The 16,700-nt window shown below is 45.1% G+C and overlaps 1 protein-coding gene across 1 annotated transcript; it reads right to left on the minus strand.

Moving 5' to 3' along the window:
* Positions 1-1,293: 1,293 nt before the first annotated feature.
* On the minus strand, positions 1,294-10,629 carry LOC141025778 (uncharacterized). The gene is made up of 2 exons (XM_073501703.1): positions 10,288-10,629; positions 1,294-1,656 (listed from the first exon to the last, which is right to left on the minus strand). The coding sequence occupies exons 1-2, from the start codon at positions 10,627-10,629 to the stop codon at positions 1,294-1,296; spliced, it is 705 nt and encodes a 234-aa protein (XP_073357804.1).
* Positions 10,630-16,700: the final 6,071 nt, after the last annotated feature.

A 16,700-nucleotide genomic window follows, 5' to 3' on the forward strand; every position in this document is an offset into this window, starting at 1 on the left:
TATACTGGATCGCTTGATGTTGGATGCGTAGACTATGCAAGCCAGGGGATGTGGATGAGCTTTGGTTCAATTGACACACACAACATCTAAGAAGATGTTGTGTGTGTCAAGTTTTTTTGGTGTGTGTGTGTGTGTCAAGTTATCTTAGTGTGCTCTATTGATTTGCATGTGGTCTATGATCTATATCATTCCAAAAATCTCAAGATCGAAGATGGATACTAGTGTTTGCATGCCGCAGATTTGAGGGGCCTGGAGCTCCCCCAGTCGAAAAAAAAATCGTTACGAAAATGTACCTCTACGCACCGATATGTGGGCCAGATGATCTACTACTGGGGTTCTTTGTAATAACTTGACTGCTAAAGAATAGGTCGGAATTTTTTTTTAATAAAAAAAGTTGTGCATCCAGCTACTTGCATGTAATAGCACACTGAACATCGACCAACGCGTGCAGCTCGACGGCCTGAGAATTTTTCTTCGAAACGGAGGCAAAAGATTTGCCTCATCCATTAATTAAGGAGTTTAGAGTTGCTTTTACACGGAAAAGCAGGAAAAACGAAATATTACAAGCCACTACTCTCCCGGAATGATGCTACCCAAATGTTTTGCGCCCGCAAGCACCCAAAGGCCGATCTCATCCCGAATGTTGGAGAGCAGAATGGACGGGAGCGTCGACTTGTGCCGAAAAACCCTCGCGTTTCTCTCACACCATATAAACCAACAGGTGAGCAGGGTGAGAGAGGCCATCGCCTTCCGGTTCATGGCATGGGAGGCCGACATGCTGAGCCACCAATCCTTTACCGAGCGATGCCTAGCCCAAGAAGAGATGTCGAGGTAGTCAAGCTGGAGCCACCCTTTGATCATGACCCAAAGGCGGAGAAAGAACCGGCATCTGAAGAAGAGATGGTCCACCGTCTCCGTCGCCTGCTTACAAAGCTGACACAGGCCACAGTTTGGCCATCCTCTTCTTTCCAAACGATCCGCTGTCCAGACGCGGTTTTGAATTGCTAACCAGGCAAAGAACTTCGTCTTCGGAGGGGCCCAGGCCTTCCAGATCACAGGGCCCAAAGGCGATCGGACCAAGCCACAGAGTTGAGCCTTGTACGTGGAGGAAGCGGAATAGACTCCGTTGGCGGCATGCTTCCAAGCAATAGGATCCTCAGCATCCGCCCGAAGGGGGACGGCCCTCATACGGGCCCAGAGCGTGACAAGCTGCCGGATGTGATCCATCGACCAATTGTTGGGGAGCTTGATCTTGGACAGCCACGCATCGGCGTGCATGGTCTCCCTAACCTTTCAGTTCTTTCGAGTGGAAGCCTCGAAGATGAGCGGAGCAATGCTGGACGGCTTTTCACCGTTAACCAAAGGGGAATCCCAGAACGGCGCACATGCCCCGTTGCCAATGGTGAGACGAGTGGAGGCATAGAAGAGGTCATGGTCCAGCTCATCACAAGGAGTGCCCATCCCCACCCACATCTTGGACGGGTCCGCCCACTCGAACCAAAGCCATCTAAGCCGAAGGGCTCGGGCAAACATATCGATGTCCAGGATGCCAAGCCCTCCAAGATCCGTCGGCCGACAAACTGAGTTCCACTTGACCTTGCACTTGGCCCCAGTAATCTTGCTAGTGCCCACCCAAAGAAATGAAGGAAATATGCCCTAGAGGCAATAATAAAGTAATTATTTATTTCCTTATATTATGATAAATGTTTATTATTCATGCTAGAATTGTATTAACCGGAAACATAATACATGTGTGAATACATAGACAAACAGAGTGTCACTAGTATGCCTCTACTTGACTAGCTCGTTGATCAAAGATGGTTATGTTTCCTAGCCATAGACATGAGTTGTCATTTGATTAACGAGATCACATCATTAGGAGAATGATGTGATTGACTTGACCCATTCCGTTAGCTTAGCACTCGATCATTTAGTATGTTGCTATTGCTTTCTTCATGACTTATACATGTTCCTATGACTATGAGATTATGCAACTCCCGTTTACCGGAGGAACACTTTGTGTGCTACCAAACGTCACAACGTAACTGGGTGATTATAAAGGTGCTCTACAGGTGTCTCCAAAGGTACTTGTTGGGTTGGCGTATTTCGAGATTAGGATTTGTCACTCCGATTGTCGGAGAGGTATCTCTGGGCCCACTCGGTAATGCACATCACTATAAGCCTTGCAAGCATTGTAACTAATGAGTTAGTTGCGGGATGATGTATTACGGAACGAGTAAAGAGACTTGCCGGTAACGAGATTGAACTAGGTATTGAGATACCGACGATCGAATCTCGGGCAAGTAACATACCGATGACAAAGGGAACAACGTATGTTGTTATGCGGTTTGACCGATAAAGATCTTCGTAGAATATGTGGGAGCCAATATGAGCATCCAGGTTCCGCTATTGGTTATTGACCGGAGAGGTGTCTCGGTCATGTCTACATAGTTCTCGAACCCGAAGGGTCCGCATGCTTAACGTTACGATGACAGTTATATTATGAGTTTATATGTTTTGATGTACCGAAGGAGTTCGGAGTCCCGAATGAGATCAGGGACTTGACGAGGAGTCTCGAAATGGTCGAGACGTAAAGATCGATATATTGGACGACTATATTCGGACATCGGAAAGGTTCCGAGTGATTCGGGTATTTTTCGGAGTACCGGAGAGTTACGGGAATTCGCATTGGGCCTTAATGGGCCATAAGGGAAAGGAGAGAAAGGCCCCAAAGGGTGGCCGCACCCCTCCCCATGGACTAGTCCGAATTGGACTAGGGAGGGGGGCACCCCCTTCCTTCTTTCTCCTTCTCCCTTCCCTTCTCCTATTCCAACAAGGAAAGGAGGAGTCCTACTCCCGGTGGGAGTAGGACTCCCCCCTTGGCGCGCGCTCCACCTTGGCCGGCGGCCACCCACTTGCTCCTTTATATACGGGGGCAGGGGGGCACCCCATAAACACAACAATTGATCTATTGATCTCTTAGCCGTGTGCGGTGCCCCCCTCCACCATATTACACCTCGATAATATCGTAGCGGTGCTTAGGCGAAGCCCTGCGTCGGTAGAACATCATCATCGTCACCACGCCGTTGTGCTGACGAAACTCTCCGTCAACACTCGGCTGGATCGGAGTTCGAGGGACGTCATCGAGCTGAACGTGTGCTGAACTCGGAGGTGCCGTGCGTTCGGTACTTGATTGGTCGGATCGTGAAGACGTACGACTACATCAACCGCGTTGTGTTAACGCTTCCGCTTTCGGTCTACGAGGGTACGTGGACAACACTCTCCCCTCTCATTGCTATGCATCACCATGATCTTGCGTGTGCGTAGGAAATTTTTGAAATTACTACGTTCCCCAACAGTGGCATCCGAGCCTGGTTTTATGCGTTGATGCTATGCACGAGTAGAACACAAGTGAGTTGTGGGCGATATAAGTCATACTGCTTACCAGCATGTCATACTTTGGTTCAGCGCTATTGTGAGATGAAGCGGTCCGGACCGATATTACGCGTACGCTTACGCGAGACTGGTTTCACCGTTCAGAGCACTCGTTGCTTAAAGGTGACTGGTGGGTGTCTGTCTCTTTCACTTTAGTTGAACCGAGTGTGGCTACGGCCGGTCCTTGCGAAGGTTAAAACAGCACCAACTTGACAAACTATCGTTGTGGTTTTGATGCGTAGGTAAGAACGGTTCTTGCTAAGCCCGTAGCAGCCACGTAAAACTTGCAACAACAAAATAGAGGACGTCTAACTTTTTTTGCAGGGCATGTTGTGATGTGATATGGTCAAGACATGATGTGATATAATTTGTTGTATGAGATGATCATGTTTTGTAACCGAGTTATCGGCAACTGGCAGGAGCCATATGGTTGTCGCTTTATTGTATACAATGCAATCGCCATGTAATTGTTTTACTTTATCACTAAGCGGTAGCGATAGTCGTAAAAGCAATAGTTGGCGAGACGACAACGATGCTACGATGGAGATCAAGGTGTCGCGCCGGTGACGATGGTGATCATGACGGTGCTTCGGAGATGGAGATCACAAGCACAAGATGATGATGGCCATATCATATCACTTATATTGATTGCATGTGATGTTTATCTTTTATGCATCTTATCTTGCTTTGATTGACGGTAGCATTATAAGATGATCCTTCACTAAATTATCAAAGTATAAGTGTTCTCCCTGAGTATGCACCGTTGCGAAAGTTCTTCGTGCTGAGACACCACGTGATGATCGGGTGTGATAGGCTCTACGTTCAAATACAACGGATGCAAAATAGTTGCACACGCGGAATACTCAGGTTAAACTTGACGAGCCTAGCATATGCAGATATGGCCTCGGAACACAGAGACCGAAAGGCCGAGCGTGAATCATATAGTAGATATGATCAACATAGTGATGTTCACCATTGAAACTACTCCATCTCACGTGTTAATCGGACATGGTTTAGTTGCTTTGGATCACGTAATCACTTAGATGATTAGAGGGATGTCTATCTAAGTGGGAGTTCTTAAGTAATATGATTAATTGAACTTAAATTTATCATGAACTTAGTCCTGATAGTATTTTGCAAATTATGTTGTAGATCAATAGCTCGCGTTGTTGCTTCCCTGTGTTTATTTTTGATATGTTCCTAGAGAAAAATTATGTTGAAAGATGTTAGTAGCAAAGATGCGGATTGGATCCGTGATCTGAGGATTATCCTCATTGCTGCACAGAAAAATTATGTCCTTGATGCACCGCTAGGTGATAGACCTATTGCAGGAGCAGATACAGACGTTATGAACGTTTGGCTAGCTCAATATGATGACTACTTGATAGTTTAGTGCACCATGCTTAACGGCTTACAATCGGGACTTCAAAGACGTTTTGAACGTCATGGACCATATGAGATGGTCCAGGAGTTGAAGTTAATATTTCAAGCAAATACCCGAGTTGAGGGATATGAAGTCTCCAACAAGTTCTATAGCTAAAAGATGGAGGAGAATCGCTCAACTAGTGAGCATGTGCTCAGATTGTCTGGGTACTACAATCGCTTGAATCAAGTGGGAGTTAATCTTCCAGATAAAATAGTGATTGACAGAATTCTCTAGTCACCATCACCAAGTTAGTAGAACTTCGTGATGAACTATAATATTCAAGGGATGACGAAAGTAATTCCCGAGCTCTTCGTGATGCTGAAATCGACGAAGGTAGAAATCAAGAAAAACATCAAGTGTTGATGGTTGACGAGACCACTTCAAGTGTTGATGGTTGACGAGACCACTAGTTTCAAGAAAAGGGCAAAGGGAAGAAGGGGAACTTCAAAAAGAACGGCAAGCAAGTTGCTACTCAAGTGAAGAAGCCCAAGTCTGTACCTAAGCCTGAGACTAAGTGCTTCTACTGCAAAGGAACTGGTCACTGGAGGCGGAACTGCCCCAAATATTTGGTGGATAAGAAGGATGGCAAGTGAACAAAGGTATATTGGATATACATGTTATTGATGTGTACTTACTAGTGTTTATAGCAACCCCTCAGTATTTGATACTGGTTCAGTTGCTAAAGAGTAGTAACTCGAAAACGGGAGTTGCAGAATAAACAGAGACTAGTAAAAGGCGAGGTGACGATGTGTGTTGGAAGTAGTTCCAAGATTGATATGATCATCATCGCACACTCCCTATACTTTCGGGATTAGTGTTAAAACTAAATAAGTGTTATTTGGTGTTTGCGTTGAGCATGAATATGATTTGATCATGTTTATTGCAATACGGTTATTCATTTAAGTTAGAGAACAATTGTTGTTCTGTTTACATGAATAAAAACCTTCTATGGTCATACACACCAACGAAAATGGTTTGTTGGATATCGATCGTAGTGATACACATATTCATAATAATGAAGCCAAAAGATGCAAAGTTAATAATGATAGTGCAACTTATTTGTGGCACTGCCGTTTAGGTCATATTGGTGTAAAGCGCATGAAGAAACTCCATACTGATGGGATTTTGGAATCACTTGATTATGAATCACTTGATGCTTGCGATCCGTGCCTCATGGGCAAGATGACTAAAACGCCGTTCTCCGGAACTATGGAGAGAGCAACAGATTTGTTGGAAATCATACATACAGATGTATGTGGCCCGATGAATATTGAGGCTCGTAGCAGGTATCATTATTTTCTGACCTTCAAAGATGATTTGAGCAGATATGGGTATATCTACTTAATGAAACAAAAGTCTGAAACATTTAAAAAGTTCATATAATTTCAGAGTGAAGTAGAAAATCATCGTAACAAGAAAATAAAGTTTCTACGATCTGATCGCGGAGACAAATATTTGAGTTACGAGTTTGGTCTTCAATTAAAACAATGTGAAATAGTTTCACAAATTCGCGCCACCTGGAACACCACAGCATAATGGTGTGTCCGAACGTCATAACCGTACTTTATTGGATATAGTGCAATCTATGATGTCTCTTACCAATTTACCACTATCGATTTGGGGTTATGCATTAGAGACAGCTACATTCACGTTAAAAAGGGCACCATCAAAATCCGTTGAGACAACGCCTTATGAACTCTGGTTTGGCAAGAAACCAAAGTTGTCGTTTCTTAAAATTTTGGGGTTGCGATGCTTATGTGAAAAAGTTTCATCCTGATAAGCTCAAACCCAAATCGGAGAAATGTGTCTTCATAGGATACCCAAAGGAGACTGTTGGGTACACCTTCTATCACAGATCCGAAGGCAAGACATTCGTTGCTAAAATTGGATCCTTTCTAGAGAAGGAGTTTCTCTCGAAAGAAGTGAGTGGGAGGAAAGTAGAACTTGATGAGGTAACTGTACCTGCTCCCTTATTGGAAAGTAGTTCATCGCAGAAACCAGTTTCTGTGACACCTATACCAATTAGTGAGGAAGTTAATGATGATGATCATGGAACTTCAGATCAAGTTATTACTGAACCTCGTAGGTCAACCAGAGTAAGATCCGCACCAGAGTGGTACGGTAATCCTGTTCTGGAGGTTATGTTACTAGACCATGACGAACCTACGAACTATGAAGAAGCGATGGTGAGCCCAGATTCCGCAAAATGGCTTGAGGCCATGAAATCTGAGAGGGGATCCATGTATGAGAACAAAGTATGGACTTTGATTGACTTGCCCAATGATCGGCGAGCCATAAAAAATAAATGGATCTTCAAGTGGAAGACGGACGCTGATAGTAGTGATACTATCTACAAAGCTAGACTTGTCGGCAAAAGGTTTTTGACAAAGTTCAAAGTGTTGAATACGATGAGATTTTCTCACTCGCAGCGATGCTTAAGTCTGTCCGAATCATGTTAGCAATTGCCGCATTTTATGAAATCTGGCAAATGGATAAACAAAACTGCATTCCTTAATGGATTCATTAAAGAAGAGTTGTATATGATGCAACCAGAAGGTATTGTCAATCCTAAAAGTGCTAACGAAATATGCAAGCTCCAGCGATCCATCTATGGACTGGTGCAAGCATCTCGGAGTTGAAATATACACTTTGATAAGTTGATCAAAGGATATAGAGTTATACAGACTTGCGGTGAAGCCTGTATTTACAAGAAAGTGAGTGGGAGCACTACAACATTTCTGATAAGTATATGTGAATGACATATTGTTGATCGGAAATAATGTAGAATTATTCTGCAAAGCATAAAGGAGTGTTTGAAAGGAGTTTTTCAAAGAAAGACCTCGGTGAAGCTGCTTACATATTGGGCATCAAGATCTATAGAGATAGATCAAGACGCTTGATAAGTTTTTTCAATGAGTACATACCTTAATAAGATTTTGAAGTAGTTCAAAATAGAACAGTCAAAGAAAGAGTTCTTGCCTGTGTTACAAGGTGTGAAATTGAGTAAGACTCAAAGCCCGACCACGGCAGAAGATAGAAAGAGAATGAAAGTCATTCCCTATGCCTTGGCCATAGGTTCTATAAAGTATGCCATGCTGTATACCAGATCTATTGTATACCCTACACTGATTTTGGCAAGGGAGTACAATAGTGATCTAGGAGTAGATCACTGGACAGCGGTCAAAATTATCCTTAGTGGAATAAGGATATGTTTCTCGATTATGGAAGTGACAAAAGGTTCGTCGTAAAGGGTTACGTCGATGCAAGTTTTGACACTAATCTAGATGACTCTAAGTCTCGATCTAGATACATATTGAAAGTGGGAGCAATTAGCTAGAGTAGCTCCGTGCAGAGCATTGTAGACATAGAAATTTGCAAAATACTTACGGATCTGAATGTGACAGACCCGTTGACTAAAATTATCTCACAATCAAAACATGATCACACCTTAGTACTCTTTGGGTGTTAATCACATAGCGATGTGAACTAGATTATTGACTCTAGTAACCCTTTGGGTGTTGGTCACATGACAATGTGAACTATCGGTGTTAATCAGATGGTGATGTGAATTATTGATATTAAATCACATGGCGATGTGAACTAGATTATTGACTCTAGTACAAGTGGGAGACTGAAGGAAATATGCCCTAGAGGCAATAATAAAGTAATTATTTATTTCCTTATATCATGATAAATGTTTATTATTCATGCTAGAATTGTATTAACCGGAAACATAATACATGTGTGAATACATAGACAAACAGAGTGTCACTAGTATGCCTCTACTTGACTAGCTCGTTGATCAAAGATGGTTATGTTTCCTAGCCATAGACATGAGTTGTCATTTGATTAACGAGATCACATCATTAGGAGAATGATGTGATTGACTTGACCCATTCCGTTAGCTTAGCACTCGATCGTTTAGTATGTTGCTATTGCTTTCTTCATGACTTATACATGTTCCTATGACTATGAGATTATGCAACTCCCGTTTACCGGAGGAACACTTTGTGTGCTACCAAACGTCACAACGTAAATGGGTGATTATAAAGGTGCTCTACAGGTGTCTCCAAAGGTACTTGTTGGGTTGGCGTATTTCGAGATTAGGATTTGTCACTCCGATTGTCGGAGAGGTATCTCTGGGCCCACTCGGTAGTGCACATCACTATAAGCCTTGCAAGCATTGTAACTAATGAGTTAGTTGCGGGATGATGTATTACGGAACGAGTAAAGAGACTTGCCGGTAACGAGATTGAACTAGGTATTGAGATACCGACGATCGAATCTCGGGCAAGTAACATACCGATGACAAGGGGAACAACGTATGTTGTTATGCGGTTTGACTGATAAAGATCTTTGTAGAATATGTGGGAGCCAATATGAGCATCCAGGTTCCGCTATTGGTTATTGACCGGAGAGGTGTCTCGGTCATGTCTACATAGTTCTCGAACCCGAAGGGTCCGCACGCTTAACGTTACGATGATAATTATATTATGAGTTTATATGTTTTAATGTACCGAAGGAGTTCAGAGTCCCGGATGAGATCAGGGACTTGACGAGGAGTCTCGAAATGGTCGAGACGTAAAGATCGATATATTGGACGACTATATTCGGACATCGGAAAGGTTCCGAGTGATTCGGGTATTTTTCGGAGTACCGGAGAGTTACGGGAATTCGTATTGGGCCTTAATGGGCCATACGGGAAAGGAGAGAAAGGCCCCAAAGGGTGGCCGCACCCCTCCCCATGGACTAGTCCGAATTGGACTAGGGAGGGGGGCGCCCCCTTCCTTCTTTCTCCTTCTCCCTTCCCTTCTCCTATTCCAACAAGGAAAGGAGGAGTCCTACTCCCGGTGGGAGTAGGACTCCCCCCTTGGCGCGCCCTCCTCCTTGGCCGGCGGCCTCCCCCTTGCTCCTTTATATACGGGGGCAGGGGGGCACCCCATAGACACAACAATTGATCTATTGATCTCTTAGCCGTGTGCGGTGCCCCCCTCCACCATATTACACCTTGATAATATCGTAGCGGTGCTTAGGCGAAGCCCTGCGTCGGTAGAACATCATCATCGTCACCACGCCGTCGTGCTGACGAAACTCTCCCTCAACACTCGGCTGGATTGGAGTTCGAGGGACGTCATCGAGCTGAACGTGTGCTGAACTCGGAGGTGCCGTGCGTTTGGTACTTGATCGGTCGGATCGTGAAGACGTACGACTACATCAACCGCGTTGTGTTAACGCTTCCACTTTCGGTCTACGAGGGTACGTGGACAACACTCTCCCCTCTCGTTGCTATGCATCACCATGATCTTGCGTGTGCGTAGGAAATTTTTGAAATTACTACGTTTCCCAACAAGAAAGGCCCTCTTCAGCTTCGTGATGCTCAGAAGGGTGCTCTTTGGAGGACTGAGGGCGATGATGTGGAAGATGACCTGAGATGTAAGCACGGACTTGACGAAGGTGCCGCGGCCGATGGCGGTAATATTTTGCCCATCCCAAGGCACAAGCCTCGCCGCCACCTTGTCCTCAAGAAACTGGAAATCAACACGTCTGAGCTGCCGTACTGATAACGGGAGACCCAAGTACCTCATAGGGAAGGAAGTGCGGGTTGCCGGCAAAGAGGCAAGGATCGGATCCAGGTTGATATTCCCACATCTAATTGGGACCACCGAGCTCTTCAGGAAATTTGTGCAAAGGCCCGTCACTTTTCCGAAGCCATCGAGGATGTGCGCAAAGTTATCAATATCTCTCTTAATAGGGGCCATGAGCCGCATCATCCGCATATAGCGAGGTACGGAATACCGTTCGCCGCCCCCTAATCTTATGGAGCAGACCACGCCGGGTAGCAAGATCAAGGATTTGTTGCAGCGGGTCAATGGCAATGACGAACAAGAGAGGAGAGAGCGGGTTGCCCTGTCTGAACCCACGGCCATGTCGGATGCACTGCCCGGGGACCCCATTCAGGAGAATCCGCGAGGAAGAAGAGCGAAGCAAAGCGGTGATCCGCTCACGGAACCTCGGTGGAAAACCCCGCCGCTGAAGGTGGTCGATGAAGTATTCCCATTTGACCGAGTCAAAAGCCTTAGGGATGTCCAACTTGAAAAGGAGTGCGGGGATTTTGCTCTTGTGGAGTCGTCTGGCAAGGCCACGCACATACAGAAAGTTGTCGTGGATGCACCTCCGCTTGATGAAAGCACTCTGCGCGTTGGAGATGAGGGCGTGCATGTGAGGAGCCAGCCTTGTCGCTAGGACCTTCGCAATGATCTTCGGGATGGCGTGAATGAGACTAATGGACCTGTAGTCGGCGATCTCCTGAGAATTAATACTACAGTGAGCACGATCTTTTGGGGAGAAAAAGTGGGTTGCTAATTGGGCGTTTTCGAACAACATCAATTTATCCCAGCCAATCAACGTGTATCTTGGTTGATGAGATTACATATATAAGCCTTCTAAACAAAGAAAAAAGAGGGAGTATATATGATACTATGCGTTATATGTGTAGTATAATATCATACACTAGTATCCAGGGCCGGTCCTGAGTTTTCGAGGGCCCATGGTGAAACTAGAATCCGAGGCCCACTAAATATAAACATCAAACTAATGCAATTTCAACTTTGAAAATCTTGTCTCTACATAAACTTTGGTGCAAGTTTTAAGGTTTTAGCTTGTACCCCCTCTCGTCCTTTTAGTTCGCATATAAGATTTGTCTAAAATCAAACCTCGTAAACTTTGACCAAGTTTATATGAAAAATATCAACATTCAAAATGTGAAAACAAAACATTAGATGCGTCATGACTTTAGTTTTTATATTGTATAAATTTAGCATTGTAGATGTTAATATTTTTCCATATAAATACGGTCAAACTTTACGAAGTTTGACTTCAAACAATTCTTATATGCAGAGTAAAAAGGACCGGAGGGAGTACATTATAGTACAAACAAAATATACAATAGGGACCATTGATGTTTTCTTTTAGAAAAATGGTATGAGCACTGCCGGCACTTTGATCTGTAAGATGACAACATTAACATTGTTTTTCTCTTTATTGCGGTCCTAATTAATAATACAACAAAGTTAACCACACCAATGTCCTAGGATTTAATAACATAGCGTATTTTGGGCTATGTTTTTGTATTTCGTTTATTGCTTTCCTCAAACTGAAAGTAATTTCACGTTGCAAGAACAGGCAAACACTATCTACCGTCAACCAATATAGTTCGGTCAAGAAGCAGAAAAGTAAAATCTACGAAACTTTTCTTATATCAAGAATTTTACATGGTAATATCTATTTACCTGGATGGGACATAATAGATGTAGGGCTCATCGCCAAATCGAGCCCTCAAGCCATCCACGGATTTCTCCCGGTGCTCCAAGGACTGTATGACAACACTCAAGACGACCAATGCTTTCACCTGTTCGGCTTGAACATACATGGTCTACGAGCTATGGTCTCGCAACAGTCGTACGCCGCCCCTGAAGACTTGCATCTCGCCCCGGAGTTGCCGTACCCGCATATCTCGATGTATGGCGCCCAATGGGCCGATGATCAACAGCTGCCGATGAAGGAAAATCCGGAAGACGGTGGCTCGCGATGGAAATCATGTAATCAAGCGTCCTCGTTACAGGCAGAGTTCTCGCTGTGAATTACTACCTTCGTTGGGCCTTTTGATGGAGATCGTGGAATCAATAACACGACTAGTGCGTAGTTGCGTACTACTCCCTCCGATCTTTTTTTTCTCTGCGCGTAAGCAGCAACACGGATAGCAAGGAGGACCTGGTTGAGTACTACTATAGGCAAGCAAACTTGGGGCCCCCCTCAGTTTCGGGAGCCTGGGGCGGCCACCCCCTCCCCCCCCCCCCCCCCCCCCCCCCCCGCCTGCTAGTATCATAAGCATAATATTAATGTACGATACTCCCCACTAAGAGCATGATTAATAAGAAAGCCAGCTGCTGGCTATATACCAATGCCATGTCATTTGGAGCCTTTATAATAGGAGTGTTGCTACACGTATGATGAAATTCATCCAAAGTGGTGTACGATAAGACTGGTCTGGGCTTGTGGGCCACATCAGATTGAACCAAGCCTCTCTCTTGTCGTACAGAATCGGATGAGAAAAGATCGTGTGTAAGGCAATTCCGTTATAATAGCCAGCTAATATAATAGATGGGTTGTAAACTAGCTACTGGTATTTAATGCTTGCATGTGAAAGAAGGAAAGAAGGCACGGGCTCATTGGTGGAAAGGAGAGGCGCGCGGGCTCACACGGCTGCATGCGGGTTGCATGCAGGTTTGATTTCTTGTTAATTGTGCTCGAGCCGGCGATAGCTCAAGCGCCCGCTCCCTCCTTTTCTCTTCATTCTCTCTCTCTTCCAGCTATGAATTTGATGACGTGGAACTGCTAATAGCCTGCTGACTGTGTACTATTGTACCTGCTCTAAAACCCGTTGGATGAAAATAATTGTGACATGAGGACAAACCATGGCTCGATGGTTGGGGTTGGCAGTGGCCACCCAGCCCGGCCAAGATTGATACTGAGATCGACGTGGCTGTGTCACCCGGGGTATTTTCCCTTGTAGGCACCTTACAAGTTTAGGGGCCACAAGGGTAATTAGAATCGTATGGTTTTGAAAGTTTCTCAAGCCATGATGTGTGTACGGATTGTACTCTCTTTGTTTCCTTTTTACTCTGCATATAAAATTGTTTGAAGTCGAACTATGTAAGTTTGATCAAATTTATATAAAAAAATATAAGCATCTACAATACTAAAACTATATAATATGAAAATACATTTCATCATGCATCTGATAATATTGATTTCATATTGTGAATGTGATAATTTTTAATATAAAATTAGTCAAACTTTACAAAGCTTGACTTTGATCAAATTTCATATACAAACTAAAAAGAAACGGATGGAGTATATCTTAGTAGGCGCATAGCTGACGTGTGTGGTGGCGTGCATGCGTGAGTATACTATGTGTTGCGCGTCATCTAATAAGCGAGGCTTAAAAAAATCGTGGGATGGATCGGCCGCTCGGTCGCGCACGCGAGATGACAAGTGTGGATAGCTCTTCCAAATGCCGCCGCGCGCGACGTCCAACCGGCGCGAGGCACCGTTTCTCAAACGCGCCAACGAATCGCAGCACGCATGCCTGCGGGGCACCGGCTGCCATCCTCCACGAGGAAAGCCCCATTGGCGCGCGGTGCGGCGCGGTGCACAACGTCAGAACCGCATTGAACCAACGCTCACCCATATCGCCATCGCCACGCTCTCATACTTTATATTTACCCTTTTTACTATATCGGATAATACTCCTAGCTAGCGTACGCATGCATCGACCGATGCTTGCTTATCTCAATGAAAAATATTGTCGATAACTAAAATGAAAAAAAAAAAATCTTAAACGGGGAATCGTGTTGAAACCAAAGCATACTCAGCTTCACTCAGCAATTAAATCGAGTAACCGAGCGGAAACGAGAGTACTCAGCTCCACGGGGAGTACATGTTTTTATAAACGAGTCAAGATGGGAATGGGCCGGGTCGGCCCGCTGGGTCATTGACCCGACCCAAAAAGTCAAGGCCAATGGGCCAAGTGGGTTGGCCCTAAAGAATATATGGGGCAACAGAGCCGGCACCGTGTGATCCGATGGGTCAGACGGGCCGACCCAGTCTGATACATGGAGTATATGCTTTACAGAGTAAACTGTTAAATTATGTCTATAGTATTTGATACGATCTCTTGTATATTTGGTAAAAAACACCTAGAGCCAATCTCCAGCCGTTTTGGCATACGACGTTTGTTTAGGTTAGATTTTTTCCTTGCCGCGCGCACATGTACGTGATCCCTGTATATCTCAAATGAGCAGATGGGCCCAAGGTGTGGCATTTTCCGTTAGACTTTCTTCCTTTACGTTAATAGAGTGGATGGATCACACATAATTAGCGAGCAGACAGAATTAGATATTTGAAAAGATTAGATCTTGTCATTTCACTGCCTGTGCAAACAGAGCTGTAAAAATGAATTTGCTAGATTTTGGGTCGGCCTCAGGTACCCAACGGGTCAGCGAGGCTACAATTTTTTGTTGAAATGGGTCGACCCATGGCCTCACATATTGACCTTGGGGCCACGGGACCTGGTCCGGGTCGACCCATTCCCATCTTGATAAACGAGTACAAGGAGATTAACTGTAGCTCCCCACATGCCACAACGGCCACCTCCGTCTTTATAAACCCTCACCCAGCTCGCCCTCTCTCTCCAACAACTACTCCCTTCTCCCTCTCGAGCTGCAGCCAGGCGACATCGTCCAAGCAAGAGACAACCAAGCCAAGATGGAGGCGCTGAAGCAGAAGGCCAAGGACATGGTCACCACGCGCGAGGGCGCGCTGGGAGCCGTTGCGGTGGTCGCCGGCGCCGTGGTCGCCGGCGCCCATACTTCTTCTGGCCTGCCGGTGTAGCCGCCGGCGCCATGATGAAGGCCCCAGGCGCCGCCGGATTCCTCTCTCCCGCGCGGCGTTCCTGGCCAACCCGCAGCTCTACTTTCATCTCCTGCGCACTGCCGGACCCAAGGCAGCGGCCGCCGCCTTCCTTTACTAGGGAAGCGCAGCACATGCATGCATGCATGTCTCTTAAGTCTATCTACTGAAGTTAGTGTTGTCTTTGTCTACTAGAAATGTTAGGTGTGTTGATCTATCTTATATTACTAGTGTACTACTCCAGATCTGCGATCTGCCGCTAGCTTAGTTCCTTCTGTCGATCCTACCGAAGTTCGATGTGATGCCCAAGAAGATGTTGTGTGTGTTTCAAGTTATCTTGTGTGCTCTCTTGATTTGCATGTCTCTTAGTTATGATCTGTGATCTATATCCTTGCTGCAGTGTCACGATTGAAGATGGATACTAGCGTTTGTGTGCAGCACATTTGAGGCTGAGCATTCGGTGTTTGTTCAGCTTCTTTCTTGTGTGACATTGCGCTGTCAGCATTAGTTTGCCCCCTTTTCTGTCTGGGTTCTCAGGAGTCAGATGATCTCTCCACTTACGGGAAAAAAAACCCCAACATCTCATTTTGATTCGCGTCACCTCGCCTGCATCATCTTTGCAACTCTCTTCTAGCTAGGACACATTGTGCTCATCAGCTTCTCCCTGGAGTAGTGCTTCTAGTTGGTTAGCAATCTCTTCATAGAGTTTTGGACTAATGAGAAAGCAAGGCTTAATTTCTTTTTCATTATTACTAGTTTACTACAGATCTTTGTAACGGTTGACACTCGGTAGTTGGTTAGCATGCAAACGTTTACGAAGCTCCTGTGCAATCAATAAGTAGATAGAGATAATCAACTCCCTAGATTTACGGCGTCGTGTAAATGTGTAATGTTTGCATAACAGTGTTGTCGATGTTTCTTCTCTGAAAAGGAGCGATGAAGAAAGATAAAAGGATGAACACACCGCAGTCACTGGCTAGCAGCATGCCACTTGCCTGTTCTGGTGACATTAAAATCTGTGTCTTAATTCTTAAATCATTGCTTCCTTTCTGAACGTAGACTTGAGGATCGTAGCCGCATATTTTTCCTGCTCGGTCATGCACTCAGTTTCCAACAAAAGATTTGATCCTGTGTACTATTGCTCTAATCCGTGGTCAAAATTAACCTTAAAAAATGTATTTGGGCAGATATATTAGGATAGAGGGAGTACCCGCCTCCTGGGGACATCGGCGCTCCCGAGTGCCCTCCGTTCCGTGCACGCCAAGCACTGATGGCTCCCTGGCGCGCTCCTGACCGTTCGATCTTCCCAGGCGCTCCGCACTGCGCCTTTTTTCCACGGAAGTCCATGACGCATTGGCCGCGAGCACAA

This window comes from Aegilops tauschii, chromosome 6, assembly GCF_002575655.3.
Source record: "Aegilops tauschii subsp. strangulata cultivar AL8/78 chromosome 6, Aet v6.0, whole genome shotgun sequence".
Lineage (NCBI taxonomy): Eukaryota > Viridiplantae > Streptophyta > Magnoliopsida > Poales > Poaceae > Aegilops > Aegilops tauschii.